The sequence below is a fragment of the Chiroxiphia lanceolata genome, chromosome 12, assembly GCF_009829145.1.
Source record: "Chiroxiphia lanceolata isolate bChiLan1 chromosome 12, bChiLan1.pri, whole genome shotgun sequence".
Lineage (NCBI taxonomy): Eukaryota > Metazoa > Chordata > Aves > Passeriformes > Pipridae > Chiroxiphia > Chiroxiphia lanceolata.
Window position 1 is genome coordinate 16658124 of NC_045648.1, and position 24243 is coordinate 16682366.

Below are 24243 nucleotides of genomic sequence, written 5' to 3' on the forward strand. Positions count from 1 at the left end.
GGTTGGAATTCCTTTCCGATAACAAAATCCACTTCAAAGCAGTGAGTTTTGAACTCCTGGGGGACAGGTAGAGGTGTGTTTGGCTTATTTCCTTCTTTTTTATAACCTGAGTCTTGTGACCAAAATCCACGTGGGGCTTTTTTTCCTTTCCATCCTCCCGGATGTGGTCAGAACCAGGGGGTTCCTGGGCAGGTGGGAGGGAGAGGCTCCCTGGAATGCATCAGCAAGGCCCATCACACCTCTTTAATGGTTGTTTTATGAGACAGGAAAAAATCAAATTGCTTCCTCTCCACCAAAGCATTTCATGGTGAAATGAGAGCGGGAGGAGGGCTCGTTATCAGGAGGGGTTTTATGACTTCCTTTCAAACACGGGCTCACGGCCGGGACGTGTTTATCACTATATTTATATATCCCAATTTGTTCAGTGCCCAGCAGTGGCTGTTTACTTCAGAAAATAGAACCAAATAAATGCTTAAAAATCATAATCACTGAGTATTAGTTAAACATTTGCTTGTTATGTATTTTTAGTGGATTTTTTGCAATAGTGTGCACCGAGTGAAGAGTAAATAACAGCTCTCATTCCCAGTGGTGATGTAAATTAATCTAAGGCAATTAAAAATTAAAAAAAAAGGCATTTTGCCTGCCTGCTTCGGGCAGAACGTGTTGGAATAGGGAAATAAATAAGCAAACATCTCTGATTCGTTTTATGAGGAATATGAGGGATGTGGTTTGGGGGAGGGTCCGTTCCTCAGGGTGGGGGGTTGTGTTCGGGTTTTTGAGTCTGTGAGGGACAAAATTGATTCCAAGTGCTGTGTCCAGTTCTTGTCCTCAAGCTTCTTCCTTGAGCGAGGTGAAATGCTTGTGTGGAAGAGGAGTTAGTTTATTCAGGATGGAATAGCAGCAAAAAGTTTGATAGCACAAAAAAGAGGAGGATAATGATGTCCCTCCTTGAAAAGTAGGGACAGGCCAAGGGGGAATGGCTTCCTACTGCCAGAGGGCAGGGTTAGATGGGATATTGGGAAGAAATTCTTGGCTGTGAGGGTGGTGAGGCCCTGGCACAGGTTGCCCAGAGAAGCTGTGGCTGCCCCATCCCTGCAAGTGTCCAAGGATGGACAGGTTGCACAGGGCTTGGAGCAGCCTGGGATAGTGGAAGGTGTCCCTGCCCATGGTGGGGTTTGGAACTGGATGAGCTTTAAGGTCCCTCCAAGCCAAACCACTCTGGGATTCCATGGTTCTGTGCACAGGGGTCAGGATTAGATGGATTTTCAGTGGGTCCCAGCCGGTGATGTCCAAACCCCGCGATACAAAGCAGCAGAACTGGGCTTGATTTCTGAGCCCCTGGGTTACACCAGGGTTACACACTGAGCAGTGCTGTGGGTCAGCTCCTCAGGTGTGCTCTGTGTTCCTGCAGGTTGAATCCTCCAAGCAGTGCCAGGGACAGTGGCTCCATGCCCAGCTGTGCTTCCCTGGAGGTGTTTGTTGGTCCAGGCGTTCTCGTGTTTCTCTTTCTGACACGTTTCCTTACGTAGCAAAAACACACACAAAGTTCTCCAGTTTAAATTATTTCATGAAGCATAATTGTGTTTACAAAACACTAAATTTGGGGAGGTTTTATGTCAAGCAGATGTAGATCTGTGTCTTACAGGTAAACAGGGTGCTTGTCATTATGAACTCCAGGAGATTCAGGAAATGTGTTCATTCTATACAGGAGAAGTCACTTTAATACATTCTCCTTGCCATGTCTGTTTAGTCACTGTTTCAGTTTTGCCTGAAAGTACCTCTTAGTGGAAGAACAGGAGTCTGATAGACTTCTTTTAATTAGGTTTTCCAAGGGAAGGAATTAATTCCGTTATTAGAGCTGGTCTATTGATTATATTGATATCAACTTCAGCACTGTGGCCATTTGTCCTGTGAGAACTTACTAGGGCCAGGTGACTTGGTTTTCTTTGAACGTGGTGTCCCACAGGGAACAGCTGGGAATGACAAGGTGATGTCCCTTCTGTTGGAAAGTTGTGAATTTGGCATTTAAAGAAGAACTACAATTTGATGCAGGTAAAAACACGGGGGAGAAACAAGAGAGAAAGCAAAATTTTGAAGGTGTATAGTGTGGAGTTACTAATTTTGTTATTTTATAATGTTATATTACATTGCAGCCCAATGCTGCTGTTATTTGTAAATACTAGGAGGGTAAGAAAATCAGTGTTTTTTGAGTCTGACTCTTTGAAGCATCACAGCTCCTTAATCCTGGTCCAAGTTGAATCCTTCTGTTCCCGAGGGGGAGGACTGATCCCATATGTAGGAGCAAGGGCATTAGGGAAAAGAAAGAGTTTGAAAGTCTAGATTACCTTTCTGGAATCAGTTTAATAGTGAATTATGGGGAAAATATTATTTATTGAGTGTTTATATGAACACCCCAAGTCAAAATTAAGCATATTGGTGTCTCTGAGGTATTATTTTTCTTATGGAATACAGCTGAAATATTAAAGATGTTGAGATTTGAATATCCTAGGTCATGTTTTTTCTAGCAGGTTTTTTTGGCAAAATCGTGATTTGCTGTTTTAGTTGTGGTAGGTCTTCGCTGCTGAAATCAAAGATTTGTTCACATTTAAAAGCTCTAAAATCCACTCTGAAGTCCTTCCAAAGAGGACTTACTTTCCTCCTGCAGTTGTGTGTGTTAACTGATGCCCCAGGTTCCTCAGCAGCTCATTGCCCTTGGCCAGGTCTGCCTCGTTCCCAACTGCTGCATCATCTGCATCCTCAGAGGGTGCAGCTACAGGGTGTTCATTCCCATCAGGAGAGACTTCCCACCCATTCCTGCTCCTGCAGTGCTCAGATGGTCTTGGATCTTGCTGCCTTTGGAATGGAACTGGACTGGGAGGTGCTCTCAGGTCCCTGTCAGGTGTTCAGGGTAAGAGCTGCTTGAGGATGGGCCTGTGCAGGGCTGAGGGTTGGACTCCAGGATCCTTGTGGGTCCCTTCCAACTCAGCATATTCTGGGATTCTGTGATGTCAGTGCTGGGCTCCCAGAACACCTGGATCACCCTCTGGTGCCTCTCCTGCTGCCTCAGCCACAGTTCCCAAATCCCTGACGCTCTCCTTGGACAGGGGCTGCAACCAGGGCTTTGCAAACAGTCAAATATGGCCAAGAATAGCCATATTGGTCACTGACCAGTTCTCCAAGTGTTTGTGCATCCCAATTCCTGCATTCCAATACCCCTTCCCGAGGTGGGTGGTAGCAGTGCCCTGTGAGGTCCCAGGGGAGCTGGACTGTCCCAGGTCACTCAGATAACAGCAGCACTGGCGGGGCAGATGACAGATAACATCCCTGTTCCTTTGTGTGGTGTGTCCAGGGGCATAATTGGGATGTTATTGCCAAACAGGAGGAAGCCCTGACTGTGCCAATAACGTACCACAGGAAAAAGGAAATCTAAACCGGAGGGGCTGGACAACATGGAAAATATTTCTAATAATTAACTAAAAACCGGGGCATTCCAGTGAACGGTCTTCAGGTGTGGCACATTGGACAGAGATCCTGAGGTGATAATGATGGAGCAGCACCCCAGGCACACTCCAGCTGTTTGTTATCCCGCCGTGGTGAACTACACTGGGAGCACCAGGGGGGCATTTTTCCTGTAAGATGAAAAGCCAGGACCACACCAGTGCATCCAGCTGATCAACACCTTTGCCTCTTCCACATCACCAGCCCAGTGCTGGTGACATTAAAACTTTATGCCTTTGCCAATGAGGGATTCAATTAGAGAAGTTATTGATGGTGTTTATTTCAGAATCACAGAATATTCTGAGTTGGAAGAGACCTACAAGGATCATCGAGTCCAGCTCATAAGTGAATGGCCCTTATGGGGATCAAACCCACAACTTTGGCCTGTTCTAATCTCATTTATTTGCATCCAAATCCTTGTGGGTATTTGCACACCGTGCAAAATACTTTGATAAAATAGTTGCAATAGTTGATGTCTGCTCAGAAGGAGCCCTGGAAAGAGCAGCTTGGCAGAGGGGACTTGAGGATTAGCAATTGGAATGTTCTCTTACCTTGGATCCCTGAGATTCCTGCTGGGGTTGTCTTGCCTGGAAGTATGGTGTTAAAAAATTCTTGTTCCCATTTTTCTACCCCCTCTGGAGGATTGCTCTGCCCTGCAGTGGGAATTGCTCTGCCCTGCAGTGGGGGGATGCAGCAGTGGAACTCCACTACTCCTGTTTCAGGAGTTCTGGCATCCTTCTGGTCCCTGTTACTGCACACCAGAAGATAAATTCCTGTGCAAACCACATGTCACTTGCTGAACATGCTTTTTTGAAAAATGAGATTCATGTGAAACTGTGCCGGAATAGTTCTGCAAAGAGTATTCCAGAGTTACTTTTTAAAAAGTGCTGAAAGATCCATTAGAAAGAGGAGACTTGTGTCACACGTTCCTTGTTCCACCGAGCTGGGAAGCTCAGGGTAATAAAGCTGCTCCTTATTGGCGTTACAGCTAATTGTGTGTAATTACTCATTAACACAGCTCTGCACTGCCGAGCACTCTGCTCACATGGCTGGGTACAAATCAGTTAGTGACGGCACTCCAGGCATTCTGAGCAAGAACAGGGAAAAAAGCAAGGAAAAACAACCCAGTCTTCTGACTCAGTCCCAGAATTATCAGCCAGCACCAAACTGCCACCAAGCTGCAGGTATTTACCTGCAGCATTTGGGGGAGTTCCCCCTGTCACTGCCCCTCTCCAGGTGGGTTTGCAGGTCCTTTGTGCTGTGTTTGCTTCTCAGTTTCTTTTTCAGCTGTCAGGTTTTTGTGGTCCGTGACTGTTCTCCCTGTAACGGTGTCGGAAGGAGCGTTGCTGGGTTTGAGCCTTGCACGAGGATAAATCTGGGTGTCTGTTGATCTGGGAGATCTTGGCAGCTCTCCCAGACTCATCATCTCGATGCCTGCAGGTTCTTCAGCACTGTGTGCACATCACTTAAGTAAAAGATGGATCCATTTCATTATAGGGGAAGACAAATGCACGAGTGTGTGGGATGGCTTTTAGATCAGCAGATGAATTTAAAAAATACTCCACTGTAACCAAATGGAACGATTTTTAAAGATGGGTAAGATGCACATTTTGCATGAAAAACGTGTAATTTGAAGCAGATCACCTGAAAATATTGCCAGGATAGGTAAGAAAAAACAAAGTCTGAATGTAAGGCAGGAGATGACGTGGTTGGCATGTCAAGCTCTGAAAAGCCACAGCTGTCCTGAGGAACTGTCTGGTGGTGTTCTCTGGGATTTGTTCTTTTTAAGTTCATACAGTAGAAATGCATCTCCTGCAGCCTTCTGGAGTCAAAATGAGCAACTGCAGTGGTGCCTTAAGGAATTTGTTGTGCTGGAGTATCTTTCTTATTAAAAAGCAGAGGGGCTTTGTATGTGAAGTATTGGTAACAAATGTGTGAAGCCATCAAATATCCTGCCAGGATGGATCAGGAGATGGTGCTTCAGAGGGCATTTGGCTGGTGCAGCTGGAAAACACAAGTTTGTTTTTATAACAGAACAGCTTCCTTACAAGTTATTCCTCAAACTCTTTCATGGGTTTAAATTATATTATGAATGTAATTAGTTAATAGAAGGGTGGAAAATTAAAGCTGTCTGCAGGGGAAATGTAGTCAATTGAAGTATAAAGTGAACAGAAATTTGGAACTTGAAGTGAAGTGGGAGTCAGTCAAGAAGGACAATGTGGAAAACAATGGGCACCAGGAGGGTTCTGCAGAGTTCCTTGTTCCTCTGTGAAAACAGTGTGCAAGGAGTGATGGCTGGGGCAGGGAGGAGGTCTCCAGTCCAAGGGAATATTAACATGGGCTGGGACTTAAACACAGGAGGAGCCTGGTTGATGTAACCAGGACCACATCTGTGGTCCTGGATTGGCACTGGAGCTGTTGTTCAGGAGCAGGGATGGTTGTTGGAAGATCCCCTGACCTTCACTCAGGGCTCTACTGAGTGATCTGCACCAGCAAGGGGAACCCTGGGGGAATGGGGCTCTGTCCAAGTCCAGAAGAGCTAAATGTGGTGCATTTCTGCAGGAAAACTAATTATGGAACATAAAAATAGGGGGTTTTAGATAAAAATAGATTTTGCAATGAATGTGAAATTAATGGTGTCTATTGACCGGGAGGGGCTTCTGGAGAATACTTAATTGGGATCTTTAGCTATTAGAGTGTGGGAAGGATAATTAAGAAGATACCCTTGAGTGTGTCTCTGTGTGATCCGGATTTTAAATACCAAAATCTGTGTGTTCCTGGCTCTGGGCTCTGTCTGAGCTCTGCCCATGGACTGTGGTTACGTGGTGCAGATCTGATAAAAACCAGGGGTTTGTTCTTACGGTGTTGTCAGGAGTTCCCTAAGAAATAGAAGAGGAAAAATGAGAGTCCTGCCAATTCCAGACCTACATGTGAGCTGATGCTTGGTTTGACAAGGGTTTTTTGACAATTTAAAATCAGGTTTTTGTTGATGGAAGACTTGTCAGTGTGTGTGCCTGAAGGTTGGGTCGTTCAGACAATGTTTTCTCCTTTAGTCAGGTTGTTTGTGAGTTTTTCTCCTTGTTTGTCAAGACACAAGTCCACATGTTCTGGTGGAGATGCTGCAGCTCTCAGCAACAGCTCTGCTGGAAAACCAGAGCCATTTTAGTTAGTTCCCATAATTAATAAGTGAATAGATGTATTTGGCAGCGTGGATTCCCGTGTGGAAAAAGTCATCAGGTGGCTTAAGCTTGATAAATAGTTAAAAATCCATAAAAACTCAGGGTATCCTGAGCTTTGGGGTTTTGTTACTAATTGTGCTGCTTGTAATACTTGGTGGTAATTGGGGTCCAGCTGCTCAGAGTATCAGTGTTAGATTTACTGGATGGATTGCTTTAATAGGATTTGGAGAGCAGCTCTTGGTACGGTGCAGATTGTGCTGTCAACTCCCAACCTTTTAATGCAATAATCCCTGGGATTTACCCTGGCTTGGAGTAGCAGCACAGGAACACGACGTGATTTAGGCTGAGAAGTTTGGAGAGGGTGGGAATAATCCGAAGCCGGAGCTGTTTATGTTGTTAGTGTTGCTGTAAAGGATGGAAGAGTGTTGTGGGAGGCAGGAAGAGTGTTGGTGGCAGGAAAGCAGCGCCCTTGGTGAAAGGCAGGGAAGAGGCTGTGGGTGCAGTGCCCTGGGATTGTCACTGCTCTGGGCAGGGGCAGAACCCACCCACTCCAGAAAGCAGCTACAGATGAAATGACTGCAGGGTTTAATTGCACAACCTGAATGAGTTTGCACTTAAAGCAATTTGGTGTGTCAGTCTGTCATTTTTTTTTATGATTGAGAAGAGTATAAATGAATCCTGCATGTTAATGAGCTAATGTACAAAACTGGGACTGGGTGTATGTTTGAATAATTAATGCGAGTTGGGTTTTTTGCTGTTAAGGGTGTGGTATCACATGTGGTTTACAAAGCAATGACAGTATTGTTTGCTGCTGGTATGTCCTCTCCTGAGGTCGGATTTTATCCCCAGTTTCACCCTTCCCTCCCCCTGCCACTTCATTACAATGGAGATTTGGTCTGCTTGCTCCAAGTGATGTCCTGTAATACCCCATTAGTGGTCAGTAGTTACCTCTGCCTGCATGTCAGCCTTCAGTTTAATGGCCTTTTTTGTGTGTTCATTTTCTTTTGTTTCCCATCGTGGTTTTGTTTATTTCTTTGTGTTTTTTTTTTCCCCTGTTCTCTTTTTTTTTTAAACCGTGGTGATGTTTGCCCTTCATGTTCCCCAATGTTTGCACATGACAAGATGTTGCCATCCCAACATTGCCTCCCACTTCACTGACCAGTGCCACTAATGACCATCTAGCACCAGCCACAGCAGGACCCCTGCCCTCGGCCCCGCGGGACGTCGTGGCCACCCTCGTGTCCACCCGCTTCATCAGGCTCACCTGGAGGCCACCAGTGTCAGACCCTCAGGGGGACAACCTCACCTACTCCATCTTCTACACCAAGGAAGGGATCAACAGGTAAAGACTCTTCTTCGCTCTGGTTTTGCTTGGAAACGTTGTAACCCAGCGTGTTCAACCTGCGATGGGAGGGGTTGTGTTCCCCTCCCTCCTGCACCCTGAGTTTTATTGGCTTTGTTGCTGCACGTAGGAATTTTTACAGGCACGGGTTGATTGACTGCAAACAGTTGCTACCTGCTTTTAGCAGCCTGTTAGAAGGTGAGAGCAGCAGAGGCTGTCACAGCTCGTCAGGAGCACTGGCACTGCTGTCAGTGCCACCTCAGCGGGCACAGGAACATCCTCCAGAAGCCACGTGCTGGTGGGAGCGACAGGCACGTGAATTCACCCTGATCCCGGGACAAACGTGTGGTAGGTGTTGGCTAAGTGCCATTGTAGGTGTTGGTTAAATGTTGATTCTCTCCTAATAATCCCTGTAAAAAGAAATTAGATTAATTACTCCCAGTCATAAGCTTTTGACATATTATCCCAGTGGATAATATCGATCTACCCCTTTCCCTTCCTGACGGGATCTACTGCTCAGTGTTACAGGTTCAAATTGTCGAGATAAGTTGGATTGTTCAATTGTTGTGATAAGTTGGAGGAAGCTGGAGCTAACAATCATTTGGAGCAGTGCTTAATTAATTGCAAATTAGCTTATCAGATTTATTACCCAAGGGAAAGTTATCTGTCTCCTTACTGAGGAGAGCATGGGACTCAAAGTTAACAAAGTCATTGGAAGAGAACGGAAAACGCACTGCTGCTAGTGGGGAATTTCTACTCTTCCTTAATTCTGTGGATAGACATCTAGTCCAGGCTCGTGGCAATTAATTGAGGCAATTAGTAACATTTTCTTTGCCTCCCAGTTGTTGGTTTTTTACTACTTCCTTACTTTGGGAATATCCAAGTTGTTCAAGGCCAGATTGGAGCAACCTGGTCTAGTGGAAGGTGTCCCTGCCCATGGCAGGGGGTGGAACTGGATGGGCTTTAAGGTCCTTCCACCCCAAACCAGTCTGTGACTGTGATTCTGTTCATTCTTATTGGAGGTATTTTAAATGAGACAGGAAAAAAGTGGGATCTTGCCAGCCATCCTTGCTTCTTGCCTCCCCTCCTCCATGTTCCTGGTTGTAGCTGCTCCACTCACTGGGTTTTTAGGAAGGGATTTACTGGAGATGACTCAGGGCCTCTCCCTGCCCTGCTTTTGAGGACACAAAATTTGTCCCCTTTCACTACATACCAAATCTGTAACAATCCAGAAAATATTCCTCTTGGACCAACAGAACTAAGGGTAAGAGTGATCTCATAATTCCTGGTGAATAAATTAGGGAGTTACAGGACATTCTGCAGAACTTGCTGCTCCTCGTTCCTGCAGAGCATCCCTTGGGACTCAGGTCAGTGGCACCCACAAAGTTTACACATCCAAACCCTTAAGCTGGTGCTTTATGTGTAAACAGGTGATTGCACTGACTTTGTGAGATCTTTCTTTGCTTCAGTGCCCTTCTGGATCAGGGTTCAGTGCAGACTCTGAGGGCCTTTCATTAGCACACACTCACCCTGTTCTCCACTTGCTTTTTGGAAGCTGTTTTTTTCTAATGCCTCATAAAGACAGTTGGTATCACACCTTTCACAGATGAGTATGGAAATACTGTGAGGTCCTGCTTTCAACCTGGATTTAGAGAATGAGAAGAGTAAAATTAAAAAAAAAAAAAAGGAAGAAGAAGAAGAAAGGAAGTAAAAGGCTCAGTTTACCATTTTGATGTTCCGTGGTAGTTTTTGACCCGTTGGTTGGGCCTTGTGGAAATGCTGCTCGTTAGTGAGTACAGAACTAGAGGAGCTGTCACACCCCCCTGGGCAGTCAGAAATCAAAGACTTTTGAAGCCAGGCTTGGCTGTGCCACCCTCCTTCCTTCCTCAGCTCTACAAAACCCTGTTTAAATGGTCTCTTTGTAGCCCCTGAATTATAGATGATGGTACATTTGCTGTGGTTTAAGTGCATATGTACCATCTCCTCACGCTGTCACATTTTGCCTCCTCATACCTTTTCCAGTGCCTGCTTTACTGGAACCCAGGTGTTGTCTCTTCCTCACTTGTACTTGAGCAGTGATCAAACCAGGTGTTTGATTTATTGACCTCTTAAGTCAGGTTTGTGGAAATGAACAAAGTCCATATGACATGGAGGGGGTCTGTAGGTACTCTGGTATCTCTAAACCATCTGTGAAGGGCTGTAAAGAGTCACCCTCATGTCCTGAGCTGCAGGAGCACGTCAGTCCCTCCAGCGTACGAGGAGTGTGGGTCTGAGGGACCAACTGCCTTGGCCACCACTGATTTACCTTCCTTTTGTTTTACCTGTTCAGTGGAAGGAGATACAGGAACAGGGTGCTCCTCACCTTTGCCCTTTGAACTTATTCGAGGGGGGGATTCTGCCCCCTCAGGTGAGACCCCCCTGCAGTGCTGCCTCCAACTCTGGGGTCCAACAGCAGAAGGATGTGGAGCTGCTGGAGTGAGTCCAGAGGAGGCCACAGAGCTGCTCTGAGGGCTGGAGCCCCTCTGCTCTGGAGCCAGACTGGGAGAGCTGGGGGTGTTCACCTGGAGAAGAGAAGCTCCAGGAGACCTTAGAGCCCCTTCCAGAGCCTAAAGGGGCTCCAAGAGAGCTGGAGAGGGAGTTTGGACAAGGACCTGGAGGCACAGGACAAGAGGGAATGCCTTTAAGCTGAAAGAAGCTAGATTTAGTTTGGATATTGGGAAGAAATTCTTGGTTCTGAGGGTGGTGAGGCCTTGGCCCAGGTTGCCCAGAGAAGCTGTGACTGCCTCATCCCTGGAAGTGTCCAAGGCCAGGTTAGAGGGGTTTGGAGCAACCTGGGATGATGGAAGGCGTCCCTGCCCATGGCAGGGGGTGAAATGAGATGGGCTTTCAGGTCCCTTCCAACCCAGACCATTCCATGATTCCAAGAGGAGCATTTCAGAGTGTGGAAATGACTGTGGAGGTGATGTGTTTCTGCTTCCCTGGCTGCACAAACGTCACCAGCTGGTGCCTTGTCCCACCTTGGCTTGTTGACATCAGAGAGGCTCCTGCTGAGGCAGTGATGTGGTAGTGATGTCTCATGGCTTTACTGTCACATCTCTAGAGGACTCCAAGTACTCTTACACAGTTAGAGTTATTTCATCCTCATGTTAGGGGTTTATTCCACCCTGAAGGCAGTTCCCCTGGAAAGGGTGTGAAAATTCAAATGTGCTGCAGGGAGGTTGAATTCTATGAAACTTTAGCCAAGCACTCGGGCAGAAGAACTCCAGACTTCAAGATTTGGACAAAAATAAAAGAAATAAGCAGCACGTTGCTGGTACAAGAGGGTAAATTACATGTGTGAGATACTCAAATACTGTTAAATTCACGGTTCACCGTAGTGTGCTTCAAAGGCAGAAAATGGGGTTTAATTGTGTGTAATCACACTGTCAGAACGTCTCTGGAGCTCCCTGCCAGGCTCCACAGCTGACAGGGCTGGCACAGGCAATATCCTCTTTTTAATAATTCCCTGAGCGTTGTTTTTTATGAGGAAGTGCAACTTTAAACTTGGCATTTCCAGACGAACCCGTGTTTGGGGGTTGGAACTGATGGCTCTCCCCTGAGGTGCTTGATAGCTGCTGTAAACCTTAACTGGAGTTTACAGAGCTCTTCAGTTGGGATTAAACTGGACTCATAGAACAGTCGTAAGGATCCGCAGGGTAATGCAGTTACTCATGGAGCCCATCTCCCTGTACCTGTTATCCCATCAGGTACAGCAGCACTCAGAAAAGATGCTCCAGGCTCCCCAGGAAAGGGCATAAAGGAGAGATTCATGCAGCACTTAATTAGATTAATCTCACCATATTTTTACCGTAATATTGTGAAGGCACATTTCTGGTTATTACTGAAAATTGCAGTACTTTGACGTGTCTATTTATTTTTGGTAAATGTTGTCTTTCTAGTAAAATAATTCTGATTTTTTTTTTCTTCTAATTTTAAACAATAACCTTGGTTTGCTGATTATCTTTTTTCCCCGACAAAATCAGGGAGTGCACTTACCCTTGAGGCAGAAAATGCAATATTTTGCATGTCAATGGGAGCCGGATGTTATTCCACAGCTGTGGATCCGTTGGCACTTAGTCTGGGCTTTCAGACCCCATCCTTGTAGCTAAGGCTCGTCTTAAAGGAAACTCCATGGGGGAAGATGCTTTCAGGAAAACGTTTTGCTAGAAGTGGAAAACTTAGTGATGAAAATGAATAAAAATCTGAAATAAATTCGGCTGTTGATGCAGAGCCATTTTAGCTCAGCTTCGTGGAGGGGAACATTCTAGAAAATTAGTGTAAATAGATGTTTAGTTACAGTGAGTGCATTGTTTCCCTCTCTGTAGATGCAGTGTAATAATGCAGAAATCAACAGGGATTTCAAAATGTTTTCAACCAAGTTACGCTAAATCAACCACACCGGTTGATGTAAGAAGAAATAAATTTAAAATGGGGATTTTGGCATTGTATTACTGTGATAAAAAGTGAAGCAGGATGGCTGGGAGGTGGGAAGGAGAGACACTGGAATGATCCTTCCCAGGTTTCTGCATCAGAAATGCTTTAATGGGAGGTGACAACGGGATGAGAGTCATTGTCCCTGCAGAGCCAAACAGAGCCTGGCAGGCCAAAGGGGAAGGATTGAATTCTGAGCAGGCTCCTTCCCCCTGATTTTCTCAATGGGGAGTTTCTGATTTCTCCTTTTGTAGCACTGCTGTTCACATTCCCAGGGAGCAGGAGCTTCTTTCCAGGGAAGGACGGACGTGTGGAGCCATTGTTGTTGAAATGCAGCTCCAGAGTTCAGGTGCCAGCGGCCTGTCTTGGAAATAAAGGCTGTCATTAGTTAATGATTAATGCTCTAATCTCCCCCTCCATCCTGATAAGAACTGATGGAGTTTCCTGGGCTACATTCGGGTGAGATGGTGCTTCCGCAGGGGGAAGTGTTGGGCTCCGGGAGCCCGAGGGGTCGGTGGAGGGTCACTGAAGGCCAAGCAATGACCCTTCCAGTTGCCTCCATACACAACATGTGTTCTCCTGACTGGATTATGGCTTCCAGCCTGCAAAGTGTTGGCCTGCCAGAGATGCCCCTTCCCATGCAAAGTGCATTCCTTCCATAGGCGCTCTCGGACCAACAGGGTGCTGGTAACCTGGATCTACCTCCCTGCTGCTGCTGGAGGTTGGAGTATCCACTCAGGTCCAGTAGAGGCCACTTCCACGTGCACAGCACAAGTGTGAGGCACTCACAGGTCACACTGAAGGAGAGGTTGCCTCCTATTGCCTCCAATCCTTGTATGGATCCAGCGTGGGTGCCACGGCCGTGCCCTGAACAAATCCAGACACCAGGGAGGACTCCAGTGAAGTTTGGAGGAACAAGAACACGTTAAAACAGCTCCTTTGAAGAACACAGAAAAAGCAGCCCCATGATATTAACAGAAATGCCCCAAATCTCAGCAGACTGTGCTGCTTAAATAGCTTTTCTTTTGGCTTCAGAGTTGCAGGATAAACTGTCACCGTGAATTATCACTTGCTGTTATGGGAATAGCAGAGAACTGCTGAGGGTTTGGTGCTGTCGAGTGTAATTTATTCTGTTACTTCACTGCGTTTGTTTTTTTTTTTGCCCAGAGAAGTTTGCAAAATTCGAAGTAGTGTGTCAGCAGCAGTTTTGGCACATTCCTGTTGTGTTGTGCAGAGAGCACGGTGTAAACCAGCGCGTCACTAACATGGGGGATACGCTCAAACGGGACACGGCGACTCCTTCCTTCCCCCTCCAAACCCCTCTTACTGATCAGTGGTTGTCTCTCTGTCTAAACCTTTTGCTTCCTAAAGGGAACGCGTTGAAAATACGAGTCGTCCTGGAGAGACACAAGTGATGATCCAAAACCTGATGCCAGAGACAGTTTACGTGTTCCGAGTTGTGGCTCAGAACAGACACGGCCCCGGGGAGAGCTCGGCTCCGCTCAAGGTGGCAACGCAGCCCGAGGGTGAGCTGGAATGGTTGGAGTTTTCCTCACTTTGGGATTGATTTTGATTTAATTTTTTTTGGTTTCCCCATTCATGGCCTTTCCCAGAAGAAGTTGATGCTCTCAGAAGTTGCACTTGTAGACTGTAGTTTCCAAGATTTTCCAGGCTGGTGGGTTTCTTGGATTTATTGCCACGATCAAGAGGAACTGATGAGGCATTCCTTGTTAAATTCTCTAAACTGTTATAAAAGTAATACTTTTAAACTGTCATTAACTTAGCCCAGTTGGTCATGGTCATGGTCCTGTATGAGCCATACAGGTCATGGTCCTGTATGAGCCATTAACTTAAGAGTTGTGCTCGATGATCCTTGTGGGTCCCTTCCAACTCAGAATATTCTGTGGCTGAAAAAGGAAGAAGGGAAAACTTTAGGCAAATGTCAAGTCTGTCACTTATTAGCGTTATTCCAGGCAAAAGGACTGTGACCCAGGGAGCAGGATCTCCTCAGACATTTGGTCCCACCTTTCCACGGGTGAATCCATGGGTAGTGCTGAGATGGGAAAAATACTCACCTCTTCCCCAGGGTGATGAACAGTGGGGTTGTCACTGCAATAACCATCCCTGACCAGGCTTCAGAACTAGCAGAGTTCCACTCTTGTGTTCCAGTCCAGCTGCCTGGCCCGGCTCCCAACATCCGTGCGTATTCCAGCTCCCCCACCTCCGTCACCGTCACCTGGGAGACGCCGCTCTCGGGCAACGGGGACATCCAGAACTACAAACTCTACTACATGGAGAAGGGGCAGGACACCGAGCAGGTACAGATACACCACCCCTAGCAGCCTGTGTGATGGGTGTACCTTGAATTCCTAGAAACACCGTGGGGAGGGTTTGGTTTTCTGACAGACTCCAACACGGAAATATTTAAATTTAAAATTCTGGTATGGAATGCGTATGTCTTGGAATTAATTTTTTTTTTTTTTTGTGATGCCTTATTTTGGTGGGTTCATCAGCATCAAGTAGTTTTTGGGGAATTCCATCATACCCCAGGAAGAGAAGGCAAATTACAGCTGTGCCATCATTTAGCAGTTCTGGTCCAGATGACAGAGAAGATGCTTGCACACTTTTATAGGCTGGTTTTTAGTAAATTAGGTAAACTACTGATTTTAGCATGATCCTTAATCTCAGCTGTTCGTACTTCTTGAGGTCTTGAATCCAGCAATTGATATTTTGATGCTGCTGAGCATCTAATGGATTAAATTTTCTAATGATTCCACCAAAGCATCCAGTGTGTTCTGTAGAAGTTTAGGCTGCCACCTGAGAATAGTGAGGATTAATCCTCCTCACAGCCCCATTCCCATCCCATTGCATATCAGTATGATTCCAGCTTTAAAAAGCAAAGGGTAGAATACATTTTCCTTAGCCTTTAAATATTTTTTTGCATCAGTTTAAAATAGACCTGATGCCTTTTCTGCTTCTGCATCCCACTATTCCAGTTATAGTCGTAATTTTTTGCTAATAGGCAAGTTTCCAGATCCCTTTCCATGTATGGAGCCAGCATCCAGGATTTAAACAGAACAGGGAGAATTCTCTCTTGTAAACTCACGGTTGGCACCTTCACAACTCCTGGGGGTTTATAAGTGTGGGTTTGATCCGCAGGCGCTGCTCCGAGGGTTCCTGGGTGTTTTACGGGAATTCTTCGGACACTGGTGGTAGTTGCAGCCCTGGTGCTGGGCTTGACTGGGTGTGTGTTTGCTCTGGGCAGGACGTGGACGTGGCAGGGCTGTCCCACACGGTCACTGGGCTGAAGAAGTTCACCGAGTACAGCTTCCGGGTGGTCGCCTACAACAAGCACGGCCCCGGCGTCTCCACTCACGACGTCGTCGTCCGCACCCTCTCGGATGGTAAAGCTCCTTATTCCGTGTCGGTTTTGCAGGAATTATCCGGCAATTTCCTTTCAGTGAATTTTTAACCAGGCTTTTATGGGTTTTGTTCGTTGTTGCCCTGTTTTATTAGTAGTGTGGTTGTTGTGTGTGGCTGTTCTTGGTCAGAATTCCCCAGAGGCCTCTCAAACTGGGTGAAAGAAAATTACTGCACCTGCAGAAGTATCTGGGATCGTGATTATGGAACAATGGTGTCCTTCATTCCAGCATCCGCAGTTTATTTCATGGACTGCTGAGTCTACGAAGTACCGAGAGCAGACAGAAAAACAAATAAATTTATGCAACAGCTCCAAATTATTTTTTCGGTTCTCCAACATTTTTATATATCAGCAGACTTCTGGTTTTGAAGTGTTTTCATTTTAATTGTTTTCCTGTGGGGAAATGTTGCCTGTCTTTGTTTGCACTCCAGCACAGGTATTATTGAATCTGTTGCATATAATGGTGAAAGCAGAACCTGGTGCCAGGATTTTTTATAAGGCAAATCAAGAGGTACCGTGAGCCAACAGAGATACACGAGCAACTGTAGAGTGATCAGAGTTAATGTTAACTCATATTTTTTATAGAGAAGTTTATTTATATATGAGAACAACCAGATGGAAAGTAAGTGGAGCCTTGAATCATCTCTTCAGGAGTGACCAGAAGTAGAACAGAGGAGCAGAGAGGCATATTGTCCCAAATTCTGCCCAGGTCTGAGCTTGTTTCTGGGGCACTTCTTGTCTCTTGGGTGATTTCTGTGTTTTGCTAATTCAGTTTCTCTTCCATGAAACCCCGCCAGCATCTTCTTTAATCCACACCAGCTTTTATCCACAGCATCAAGTGGACAAAGATTCTACAGATAAATTTCCTCTGAACAGTCCCCACTTCTTCTGTTCTGTCCCTGCTCTGTGTTAGTGTTACTTGTTGCCTGAGTAGGGGGAATAACCAGTGTCCACAGCCCCCTCTGTCCCACTCCTCCCTCTGTGGACCTTTGCCGTGTTCTCCCTCATTTCACTCATTTTCCATATTCCCAAGTCACAGGAATGGTTACCCATTTTCTTGTGGAAGCTGTTTCCACCTTCAGTGCCCTTTTCTGAGCCTTTTTCCAGGTTTTTTTTTCTCCTGTGTACTTTTAAATATGGAGGTAGAGAGGACTGTAATGGTATCAAAGATACAAGTGAGGCATTACTTGCATTTGACTGACTTTGGCTGCTTCTGAGCCCTGAGGTGGGAACATCCCAAGGTCCTTCTGCAGTTCTTCACCATCAGATCATAGCACAGGAGCTCCACAGCTCATCTCCCACCTTGTCCCTTCCAGCCTGCTCCTGCCCTTATTTTAGGCTCACTCTGGTGAGCACTTCTGTGCCATCCCCTCATTGCCTCATTCCTCAAGAGCTCCAGCAGGTTTGTGATGTGGGATTTCCCTTGGAGAAGTGAGAAATACATACTATTACTCCTGTTATTAGTCCTGCTCTCTCTAAATTTCATACTTTATTGTTGCTTCAGTTCGTTTTCTTCACAGAGGTTTCTGACACTCCTGGGAGTTTGAGTGGATCCCACTGTGGTACTGCCATCACAGTGACCATCTCCCAGTATCAAGGTAGCTTGGGAGAGGTTACATAAGTCATGCAGCTGTTTAATTCCCAAGTTCCTTGAGAAACTCTGGATGGATTGCACCTCACCCTGGCAAGATGCTGCTGTTCCTCATGTCCAACTCTTCCAGAATCCCTTGTACTGACATTTCAGTTGGAGAGACCCTGTGAGTCCCATGTAAGGATTTCATGGAAGCCTCTCCTTTCCCACACTACAAATGCAAAGAGAGTTGTGTGGCCTTATCTTTGTCTTTTTCTCTCCTACCCTGACCATTTGCTAACTCTGATTTCTCTAAAGGGCTTCCAGCTCCTTTGTTTGGAGAATTCATTATTAGTTATAATGTCATTTTGACATTTTCCTGAAGTTCTTTCTTCTCAATCTTATGTTTTCACATTTAACCTACAGATATTTATTTTCTAAAGCTCTCTGAAGGATGTCATCTTGCTTCTTCCAATCTCATAACCTGCTACTTAACCACACTGCTCTGCCCCTGCAAGCTCCCAAATCTCTGAGGAAATGATGCACATTTTCTTCCTGTGTTTTCTTATTGCACTGTCCATGAGCAATCTCCGTGTTCCCTGCAGGGATTTCTCCCTAAGCTTCCTTTAGCTGTGATTTAACAACATCTGCATTTTGATGTAGGTTTTTGCTCCTAATCTGTTCTGGTGCCTTGTTGCAGGGGTGGCTCTGCAGGTATTACCATTCAAACCAAGGTTTATGTGCTGCTCGTGAGGATTGCTTTGCTTCTCATGGAATTCCTGATCAGGGATTACAGCTGGAAATGTAATCTCTGCATCACAGCCCGGCCAAGGCATTTCTCTCCCAGTCTCTGAGCCCTGAGCGTGTCCTGGTGCTCCTGCCTGCCTGCTTTCTGTGTCCTGTGCAGCACCAGGCAATGCTTTTCCTATGGAAGTGTTTGACATGAGATGCTGGGAGGGAATCCTTCCCTGTGAGGGTGAGGAGCCCTGGCACAGGTTACCCAGAGAAGCTGTGGCTGCCCCATCCCTGGAAGTATCCAAGGCCAGGTTGGACAGGGCTTGGAGCAACCTGGGATAGTGGAAGGTGTCCCATCCTGGCAGGAGATGGAACAGGATGAGCTTTGAGGTCCCTTCCAGCCCAAACCATTCTGTGACAGACTGCGCCGTACATGTGTTGAGATGCATTTTTATGATTACATTTACATGCACAGATCCTTTCTGGTGTCCTGCTGATTGTCTCACCAAGTTGGCAATATGTGCAGTAATTTTTCACAACTCTTTGTGTAGCCCATGACTTTAAGTTCTGAACACAGGCATCAACTGCATCAAACAACCAGCAAGGAAAGTTTGGCTTTATATCGTGTCCTTCCCCTCCTCAGTGTCACAGGGATGTGGTGACTCTGAGCTTTTCCTGTTACAGAAAATCATGATAACAAAAAACATGGTCAGAATTCTAAACGTAGGTTCCCCAAATCAAGCAGTGTGTTAATTAAAGATTTGCTTTGGGAAAGTACTGAATGGGATCTCATCTCTGAGAGTTTATGAGATAAACCTTTAAATACAAAACATTTTTTATTTAGATAGCTGTGATAAGTAAGGACTTGAATAAAGAGTTCTTTGTGATGAAAACACAGAACCCTCCCCAACCAGTCACTCTGTGTCAGAAAGTACCTCTGGGAAGATTTGGTCCTCTATAAAGTGTCTTAAACCAGAAGGGTTTGTAGTTCCATAATGAATGAGAGCAGAGAGTGGTTGGGTATGGAAATACCATATTTGAAAATTTTGGAATTATAATTCCTTTAATGTTTCTAGTCCCCAGTGCTCCACCACAGAATCTGACGCTGGAGGTACGGAATTCCAAGGTAAGATGTGGCAAATCTCCTGTTGGTAATGGGTAAATAAAGGCTGGTGGGTCTTAGATTGACCACATTTCAGGGCTGCTATGGGTCTTTTTTCTCCATGCTGCTTTTGAGCTCTTTGTGTGTGAGCTGCCCAGCAGGAGAATATCTGAGTGTGGGGCTTGAAGTGCTGGGAGCTCCAATCCAGTGGTGGGCTGGACAGGGGATGCAGTAAGACAGTGATAGTGCACCAAAGGCTCCAGATGAAAGGGATTTAATCAGGCACAAAAGCCTGAAGGAGCAGAGCTTGAATTCCTGCTGACTGACTGTTGTTTACAGTGTGTGCACACACCAACACACTTTGCAGTGTCCTGGGCACTTCAAAAGAGAAAATTAAACACCTGGTCATTGTGAGTGGAGACTTTTTTTAGAAGCCTTTCCTAAAAACTTCTTTCCCAATGCCTTCCTGTGCTACCTTCCCCAGAGCATCCTGCTGCAGTGGCAGCCCCCTCCCGCAGGGACCCACAGCGGGCAAATCACCGGCTACAAAATCCGCTACCGGAAGGTTTCGCGCAAGAGCGACGTCACCGAGAGCGTGGGGGGCACCCAGCTGTCCCAGCTCATCGAGGGTGAGCAGGGCCTGGCATCGGGGGGGGCTTTGTAGGGCCTTTAGAGGGCTCAGAGGGAGGGTTCTGTAGGGTCTTGCCTTGGGAGTCAAACTGAGTCACATCTCAGACGGGTGTCAATGGGTTCTGAGGTCGCGTGGGCTGCAGGTGAGAACTGAGGGCTGCTGACCTGATTTTGCCATGGATTTGCTAAATGGACTGGATGATTCCCTATAAAAGGCATGGGGTTTGCCTGCAGCATCTGCCCAAGTGCCAGGAATGACTTGTGGGGAAGGATACCAGAGGAACAGGAGCTGGGGGTACTGCAGGTGATAACCAGTAACCCAGCTCTGAGTGTCTGACCTGATCCACCCTGCACATCATCCCACCTACTTTCATTGGAATCAACCTTTCTCCTCCTTTCTAGCATGAATGTATAATACATCCCCTATTTTGTACACTTAAAAATCCAGTCTGGGCCATCACTTCGTGTAAATTATATATTGTTACCAGAACTAGAATCCCGTTTAGCAGAAATGAGCAGTGCGTGAGATCAGGAGCAAGATAACATTTTGTTCATTTTTAAAATCTCTGTAAATGAACAGTTGGTCAAAAGAGAAGAAATTATGAAATTCTAGAGGAGGAACATGCAGTTTTTAATAAGATGTTCTGATTTTTTTCTCAGAAATTCCAGCTATGACAGTAAGTCTCCGTTTTCTCAGAACTGAGATGTTCCTGTAACTCGAGTATATTTTTGTCACAACAAAGCCTGTCTTGGATATTCCATATATCCATATATGTTTGGATGTTCCATATATCAAATTTTGAGTGCATTTTCACACTGCTTTGATTTTTATTATTATTATTATTTTTATTATCATTTTTTATTACAGACACTTACATAGACTAAACAGTTTGCACAGTTTGCTCACCTACTGCTTCTGTGCCACCCTTAGGTTTAGCTGTGGATGTAATTAGTAATTAAAACTAATTAAGAGCTGTGAATTAAAGCTGATTGCACATAGCACTTCAGAGTCCCTTCCAGCAGTCAGTGGGACAGTGGACCATATCCCAGCCCCGGGTGTCCCCTCCCTGGTGTCCCCTGGCTGAGGGGCTGCTCCCGGCCCTGACCTCACGGCGCTCCGGTGGCAGGGTGGGGTGGAAGGTTTGTTTCCATCAGGTTATCCCAGTGTGTCGGTCGGGTCTGGGATTGCTGCCTGTGGTGGGAATTCCCGTGCTGACCCCCGGGGTTGTCCCTGTGGCAGGGCTGGAGCGAGGCACCGAGTACAGCTTCCGAGTGGCCGCCATGACCGTGAACGGCACCGGCCCCGCCACCGACTGGGTGTCAGCAGAGACCTTCGAGAGCGACCTGGACGGTGAGAGCGGCACTGGGACGGGGGGCATGACAGTCATCACAGCTCAGGGACATCACAACCACCACAGCTCAGGGGTATCACAGCTCAGGGACATCACAGCCACCACAGCTCAGGGGTATCACAGCTCAGGGGCTTCACCACCATCACAGCTCAAGGGCCTCACAGCCATCACAGCTCAGGGGCTTTACGGGCATCACAGCTCAGGGGCATCACAGCTCAGGGGCTTCACAGCCATCACAGCTCAGGGGCATCACACCCATCACAGATCAGGGGCTTCACAACCATCACAGCTCAGGGGCATCGCACCCATCACGGCTCAGGGGCCTCACAACCATCACAGCTCAGGAGCTTCACAGCCATCACAGCTCAGGGGCATCATAGCTCAGGGGCAGGGCATACTGGAATTTCATTGCCTTTGGTAAAGGAAAACCTGTCGGTTTTACTGTTTTCTAATTGTACCATGGGTTTTATTTATGATTAAATTGTTATTAAATTGAACTCTATTTTAACAGAAAATTCTTGCCAAGTCAACAAAATGGCTTGGAATCAAACCCTGCTTCTACACTTTCTGGTGCTGTATGTTGGCACCAAGTGTAAAATACCTGATTATGAGTGACAATGAGATGCCACAATAGGAAAGAAATAAATAAAGGAAAACGTTGTCCCCCACAGCCCTTTGCAGTCCTACCCCCATATTTCATTGGTGCTGTGCTTTCTTTGACCCACAGTAGCTGTTATTTTGCCACTTGAGGAGAAAAGGGAGATTGATTATATTTTCAGACCATATCTCCCATCAGCAGTAAAGTCTCTTCCACCAAATCCATGGATTCATGATGTGTGATATACAGAACCATGGTAACAGCTTGTTTTCCCAGTGTTGAGTTTAACAATTAAAGTAGGAAATGTTCTGTGACAAATTTTGACCTCTGATAGTTGGTCCAGACGTTTGGTCTTTCCTACAGTGGAATAATTTACAAGTGGGAACCTGATTCTGGCAGAATTCAAAGGAGCAATTTTGTGAGTATCTCCCAGATCTGACCAAGAGCCAGTAAAATGGAAGAAAAGTCTATTTTTAAAGGGTGGCTGGGGGGAATCTCTTTGGAACTACCTACCTGGAGCTGGTGGTTCTGGGTGCACTGCTCCCATTTCCAAAATTAGTGGGTTGCACCCAATTTCCCTTTTGCTTGTTGGGGGCCACTCTCTCTTGGCCTTGTGAAAGGAGCTGAGAGGGTCGTTCCATCTCAGTGCCACAGGATCCAGCTGTGTCTTTCACATCTGTGTGGCCTCAGGTTCAGCTTTCCTGGCAGCTGCAAGATGAAATAATGAAAGTGTTTCAATATTTGCTCTCCACTGTTGGAAGATCCTTCACAGTCAGCTCAGAAAGCCCTGGAGAGACCCTGCTCCAGTCTCTGTGCTCTGCAAAGCTGATGCTCAACTTAATCCTTGTTCTCCCTGCTCCAGTGTTAACAGTGCAGTTCAGGTCTGTAGATATTTCAAATGACTTTTCAGAGTTGAAATCACTTTCATCTGTGTGTCTGTCTTCCCCTAAGTGGATATGACACAACTGTGGAGCTTTGAGAAGCCACGAGGTCCCCAAACTGGAGCAGAGCTCTGTAAATAGGCACTTCAAGAGGTAATGAAAAGGTCCCTGAATTAGAGTTAACAATGCTTTGCCAGAGGATAGCATCAGGATTAAATTTAAATTTAAATAGGGCAGAAGGAGGGAGAAGAAAGGAACCTTTTCCTTCTCTGTTGACTTTGTCATTTAAATTTGGAATGTTGCAGTCCTTGCAGGAAATCTGAATTTCTTTCTGCATATTCTTTCCAGTGAATAAAGTAATAAAAAATTCACAGTTAAGACAACGTAACCTGGTATTCAGATCATTCTGTGTGCATGTGTGAGAACTTTCTGTATGTGCACACTGGGGAGATGATGTGTATTTTTGGGTTTCTTTCTTTAGGAAGCTTGTGGATAATTTTAACACCATGCAAATGTATTTACAGCTAATCTTGCACTTCTCAGGTTCAGTAGGCAGGGAAGGCATAATTTCCTTCCATTCCTATGGCTGCTTTTTGAATTTAAATAGAAAATAACTCACCTGACATTCTCCTCAAGGTACAGGGGAGCTGGAGTGTGACAATCCTGTGTTGGTGCAGGTGCCCCAGGAGTGCAGAGCAGGAGGTGTTAAACAGTTGTACAAAGTTTATCCCCCGTGCACCAACTTCTGTGCAGTTAAAAATGTCACCTCTCAGGCTGCAGTTGGAGCTTTGCTGTGTTTAATATTTGTGAACTTTAATTGATGGGCTGTGTCAGCTGGAGACCAGAAACCCCCTGGGCTGGCAGGGCAGTGCTGTATTATGATCCAAATAATCCTTTTGTGGTGCTTTATTAAATGGTTTTAGAGAAATGCAGCATGTTTCATTAAAATTAAATCCCTGCAGGAAGCAGAAGTCCTTGTTTTTATTTTAGAGTGGGGAGCTCAGTTTGCTGTTGCACAGAATTGTTTATAATCCGTGGGCTCACGGCAGGTCCAGTGGGATGACAAAAGTCTTATTTGATCTCTAGAAGTTAAACCAAAGTTGTGGACACTGCAGGGACAGTTGTGAGGTTGCTTTTAGGTTCGAATCAACAGTAGGGAAAAAACCTTATAGCAAAAACACGAGAGGCTTACAGTGGCATATTGGAGAAGTCCTGGTTTTAAGGATCCACATTTCATCTCTCTGTGGGTTGGGAAGAGATTTGTGTTGCTTTTTGGGGATAGGGTTTGAAGATTTAATATAGACTCTCTGTTTTTTTATCTTTTAGTTTGGCTGTGTAGTTTCTGCTTGTATTTTGTGAATTATGTGAACACAGGGATTTAGGCAGCAACAAGTGTAGGACAAATGCAGGGTGTATACTCAGAGCTTTGCAATATCCTATTTAATGCTACAACAAGCTCAGGAAC

At 45.8% G+C, this 24243-nt stretch overlaps 1 protein-coding gene across 9 annotated transcripts in view; it reads left to right on the forward strand.

The window, feature by feature from the left end:
* The window catches only part of NEO1 (neogenin 1), a 170140-nt gene that overhangs the window by 117162 nt on the left and 28735 nt on the right, over window positions 1-24243 (forward strand). For 5 of the 9 annotated variants that reach the window (XM_032699811.1, XM_032699806.1, XM_032699807.1 and 2 more), the window contains exons 8-14: window positions 7800-8019; window positions 13861-14015; window positions 14659-14807; window positions 15755-15893; window positions 19292-19341; window positions 19802-19946; window positions 21188-21298. In XM_032699811.1, the coding sequence (XP_032555702.1) occupies window positions 7800-8019; window positions 13861-14015; window positions 14659-14807; window positions 15755-15893; window positions 19292-19341; window positions 19802-19946; window positions 21188-21298 (969 nt within the window). The remainder of the gene's footprint in view (window positions 1-7799; window positions 8020-13860; window positions 14016-14658; window positions 14808-15754; window positions 15894-19291; window positions 19342-19801; window positions 19947-21187; window positions 21299-24243) is intronic. The other 4 variants (XM_032699809.1, XM_032699815.1, XM_032699812.1 and 1 more) reach the window with 1 other exon arrangement.